At 41.1% G+C, this 5,295-nt stretch overlaps 2 protein-coding genes across 2 annotated transcripts in view; both read left to right on the top strand.

Moving 5' to 3' along the window:
* SARC_10633 (hypothetical protein) overlaps positions 1 to 1,324 on the top strand; it is a gene marked incomplete at its 3' end in the record, with an annotated part of 4,649 nt that extends 3,325 nt beyond the window's left edge. Inside the window, exons 2-4 of the mRNA XM_014295317.1 lie at positions 160 to 328; positions 735 to 818; positions 1,157 to 1,324. Of these exons, the coding sequence (XP_014150792.1) occupies positions 160 to 328; positions 735 to 818; positions 1,157 to 1,324 (421 nt within the window). The remainder of the gene's footprint in view (positions 1 to 159; positions 329 to 734; positions 819 to 1,156) is intronic.
* Positions 1,325 to 3,370: 2,046 nt separating this feature from the next.
* SARC_10632 (hypothetical protein) lies at positions 3,371 to 5,258 on the top strand (the record flags this gene model as incomplete). Its single annotated transcript, XM_014295316.1, has 2 exons — positions 3,371 to 3,877; positions 4,086 to 5,258. The coding sequence occupies 2 exons, from the start codon at positions 3,371 to 3,373 to the stop codon at positions 5,211 to 5,213; spliced, it is 1,635 nt and encodes a 544-aa protein (XP_014150791.1). The 3' UTR covers positions 5,214 to 5,258.
* Positions 5,259 to 5,295: the final 37 nt, after the last annotated feature.

Genomic DNA, 5,295 nt, shown 5'->3' with positions numbered 1-5,295 from the left:
TAAATATATATATATGTATATGTATGTATGCATGTATATATATTCACACACGCATAGATGCTCGGGAATATACCTATTATAGCATACGTGTACTGTAGAATGTATATTCGCTGAACATTAATCATATTCACCTAATCTTACACACACACTCACACACAGGATAATAGATTTCTGTCTGCATGGCAACGCTGACAGGCCGTGGTTAGCTCTGCTACCCACCAGCGTGTACACCTTCAGCTGGTACAAACCAGCGATGGAGGAAAAAGGCCATGATTGCCACCCCATGTACTTAGCCCCAAGGAAAAACTATACGTTCACGGCTCCTAAGGTATAATGACAATGTATTAATTGACGGGATTCAGCCTGCGAGTGAGCCTGTGAGTATGCTTGGTGTCTAAATATCTGTTTGTTTATCTGATGTACGTACCCGCGTTCTAATTTTACAAAGTCATGTATGTAGTGTTATGTATGTTCAAAATATGTAACCAGCTCCGAATAAACGTGTTGCGTATGACTGTTCCAAATAGTAAGATGTAGAGTGTACATTGTTATCAACATGAATCTTTCGCACGTATTTGATCCCGTGCTTTATACGAAACTCTCTGGGACCAATTGTTGTGCCATCGTGCTCATGGTGCCGTGTGTAAGAAGATACATTATGATACACATTGACTATGAATCTTAAGCTGAATCTGAATCTGAATCCAACCATTTCCACGCACTCCATTGTACAGGCTACAAGGAAAGAGAGGAGGCGAGATGTTCCGTCCACCTGTAACACCTTCTGGTATATTGAACTAGATAAGCACACGCAAAAGGTAAGATCAGAACACCAATCTTCGTTCCTTCTATCACTATATGGAATAGAATTTTGCGACATATGAAGCTTCGACGGAATGTTTGTGACGTACCACGTGTAACATGACGCTGAAAGATTTGTGACAACATCTGAAGTGACTTCACTTTCGTATTTATTTTTTTCTCTACCAACACTGAGATTGGTATCTGAATTGCCATATGCTACATCATCAGGTTAAACGGAGCATTTGAAAGCAGAGCCTTTCGCTTTTGAAATTCAAATCCGATTTTAAAAAATTACGACCAATGATGATTTCTACCCTGAATATAGTTTACTATTCCATTATTTGAACTGTAGATATATGACCAGTGGCAACTACGTGGTCTTGGTGGGGACGACAGAGGTGGTACAGCAGGCGTTGCCCTCGCACGATCCACCCAGCTACTGCCACCTTCACTGAAAGATGACAACGACCCGTCAAAGAAGAAAAAGAAGACAAAAACGAGTGAGCCTACTACAAATTAATGCGGATGCTTAGTGAATAAACTGTACGTAGTTAACAGAACGTCTGCCACGGAGTGGCACATCTTAAATTTCCAGCTATGCCTCATATCCTTGCATAAACCAGTAGTAGTATATGGCTTACAGACGGTCAGTATGATAGGTAGGCATATAGGCTATCAAGTTCCCCGAGTATTCTTTGGGATCGACAAAATGCAGCAGATTGGTTTGTTGATGTTGACACTCAAGGTAATCGCATATACAACCGTTCTCGACGCAGACAACAGGTAGCACATTCTCCATAGTAAACTAATGGCGATGCATTTCAAGTATAAGATGTTGCACTCTCCATCCGGTATAGTGATTCATTTTTGTCACTTTTTATATTCTCGTCTTGCATTGAATACCTTGACATTCGGACTATCCGGGGTTGTTTATCAACTATGGTTGATGCTTTCAAAGTACCAGTACCGAATACTGACCCATATATCTACGTACTCCTCGTTCAATTATTGATGAGCATAGCTGGTATTTGATTGCGCATATCAGTCGATTTACAGCTGTATTCTGTTTATTTCAAAAAGGGCTAGGAAAATAACACTTATAACACTCAAGTACCTTTGTCTTTCCATCCAAAAATTTGGACAAGCGCGATTTACAACCATCACTATTTCTTCACAAGTTCACATGGCCATGCAATGTGGTCAAGAACTATTGAGTATCAACTATCGAAAAGAATAGAAGCCCCTGTGTGAAAACTTCGTCGAACTGAACTCCCCCAGCCTCGGGGCCCCGGGTAAAAACAATGAGCGAGGGCCTACACAAAGTCATAAATATATTTATATTGCCGCGGTGCTACCGACCTCGTCACCTCATCAGTCCTGCGTCCTGACTCCTGAGAGGCTGAGAGCCCTGAGACCAGAGTCCGAGTTCCTGACTTCGGCAAGCCCAAATATGTTTTTTCAATAAAAATAGAAAAACAATGCAAAAATACTATTAAAGCACTACAACGAAGCTATTTTATAATAATAAAAAGTACATATAAAGAGTAAATTCAGTCAATAGAATAATTTCTATATTAGATCATCTTTTTTACATACAATCATACATATCGCAGCAGGACCTGCCGGCTGCCACTCACAGTCTCCCACAAGTCTCACGGTTCACCGCCAGCCGCCAGCCTGCCAGGCCTTTATTTTCTAGATTTGCCGTTTATTTTGTTTTTTTTGTTTTTTAAAAAGCATAAATAAAATTGAAATATGGACGGTTGAAATTTCAAATTTGCCATAGTTTATTTTTGTTTTTTATTGTTTAAATATTATTAATTGCAATGCGGCCAACTACTCACTAAATAGCCCTCGGCCACTCTCTCTCTCTCTCACTCTAAAGAGTAGAGTCCCGACTCCCGAGTTCCCGACTCCTATCGATGGTTTTCAAGAAGCCTCAGATTCTGGCTCAGATTACAGATTCATACGTTTGATAATTGATATGTATTTATAATATATTGTAAATATTTATTCCATGTTCGCGAGAGCTGCGAAAGCTCAAAGCTGCCACTCACTATTGACTAATACTGAGAGCTGAGACTGAGAGCTTGTACGACGTTCTCGTAAGGTATTCTCATCCAATTACAGGACACACAACCGTCTGACCACAATTTCACATGAGTCATCGATGTTTTTGGTCTTCTTGACTCAATGACTTGGACCACTCCTGGACCTGCTATGAGGCTTTGAGTTGAGTTGAGTACTTGAGTATTGACTGAGTTCTGCTCACTTTTGATTTTGGAATTTGGACCATTGACATGAACGGCAGATTGAAGCTTAAACAGAAATTGGTTGGAGCCTGCCTGCTGGCTGCCTGGTATCATATTCTTGATCCTGAGCGCATTTGTTGTACTCTAATACATTTATTTATGAGCAGCCTAAAATCTAAATAGATACTGTGAATTTTATGTATTGTAAATGTGTAGTCATGAGCGACAATACTATATTTATACTACACCTTTTAAGTAAAGCCTGTTTATTCTCGAGAGCTTTATATATCTATTGTTAGATATAATCTGCGAATATGGCAGGTGAACTAATGAATACCTCAAGCAAAAAGAACATGGACGATATTGTAGATATTGACCCTCTATCGCCAATAAATACTCGCACACATCTCGACGATATATTACCCGCAAACAGTAGGAAATCATATTTACCGCTGGTCCCAAAGACTGTTACAACCAACATTGGCAGAGTGTACTGGATAGACACAATGCGAATTATAGCCTGTTTGGCAGTGCCTATTGTACATGCCATAAACTACACAGGAACACCGGGTAGACCTGATCCGAAATTTCCCGAGTACAACTTCTGTGACTACGATCGCACTAATGCAACGCAAACGATACCATTTGGTCGTCGATACAGTGTCGCACAACATTCTGAAGCTGCAATACAAATTGAAGAGTATATGATGCGCCGGATGATGAGTGGCTTTATGTTCTTCTTCTTCGCCAGTGGTGCCGCACTTTTCTTATCATTCAGGAGAGTTGAGCATGTCATAGAATCGTCATACTGGCGGTTTTTGGTAAGTTCTTTGTGGCCATATCGCAGTGCAGAGATCTATTCTGGTTCTATACTGTAAAATTAAATTGTTTATGACTGAACACATGTTGTTTCCGACTTCAAAGGGACTTGCGACAGTCTGATTTTGACAAGAAGAGCTCGAAAATAACACCTATCCTTTTAAAAATATGATGTAAACTTATACACTCATTCCATTTGTCTACAAACAGTACATCATGGGTCTGCTAGTCTTCGGAGTCGTATCCTGCGTTATCCCGTCAAATATGATACGATATAGTGTGGGACCTGCTACAGCGTTCCAGCTGAATCCAATACAACACCTTGGATTTCTGGTAACACTGGTAGTGTTTACATATCTCTCTGCGCCAATTGCATGGGCTGTAATAAGCCGCTCAGGTAGAGCATGGCTGACGAGTATACTTTTGATGATCGGCATAACTGCAACAGCAGTCGTGTTACCGATGGTTGACCAAGACATATCTAAAGACATCGCTACTATGGTTGTGATTATGATGGTGAACTTTGTGTGGATGATTGTATCTTCATACTACGAATCATTGCGAGAAGCCAGAGCGTTTACAACCACCGCACTGTCTTTACTGTCTATGACAGTGCCCGACAAAATGACTGACGTTTGGGGCGAGAGGGCCGGCGGGGTCTCGAATGCCATCATAACTGGCTTGCTGGTGGGTATTCTATATCTAGTACCGTTTGTGTTAGGGTTTTTCACGATCGCATTCCCCACAAAGAACACTCCCGAGAGACGATGGGTGAAGACCTTACTCGCACTGTTTATGCTAATACTGATCATGTTCTGGACAGATCCGATCAATTCTGATGGCTGGCTGGAAGCCAACTCCATCAGAACATATGACGATCGCTTGAATCGATTCATGTACACGGCAAACAACTGGGTGGGGCTTTGGGTAACATACACTTTGGCGAAGGCTATCAATGATACACCCTTCCCGCAGTTTTTTGCTGCTATGAGCAAGTATGTGTTGATTCTATACATCTTTCACCCTCTTTTTCTGTCATATGTGAGCTGTAACGTTATAGTTTACTCCGACAATTGGCCTAGGCTGCTGGAGACCGTAGTGCTGTACACATCCGCTATTATTGGCTGTGGAAATATTTACGCAATAATCTTCCTCGTAACACCAAGAGTCGTCAAGAGGTTCGGAGGGAGAGTGAAGGAAGAGAATGACAATCAGATGTCATCACTAAGAACCGAGATATCTTATCAAAAACTCCATGTTGTAGATAACGATAGTGATGACTCGCTCTACGGTACTACAGCGGCCCCAGAGCGCATATTAGGCGAACATGCAAATTAGTGGAACCGCTAAAGAATAGGTATAAAAAATAAATTAGGCGCTTAGATGAAGTGAAAGAAAATGCACTGTGATCGTATATATA

Source organism: Sphaeroforma arctica (genome assembly GCF_001186125.1).
Source record: "Sphaeroforma arctica JP610 unplaced genomic scaffold supercont1.1331, whole genome shotgun sequence".
NCBI classification, from domain to species: domain Eukaryota; class Ichthyosporea; order Ichthyophonida; genus Sphaeroforma; species Sphaeroforma arctica.
Note: the sequence above shows the minus strand (reverse complement) of the source record. Positions and strands in the feature narration are given on the sequence as shown.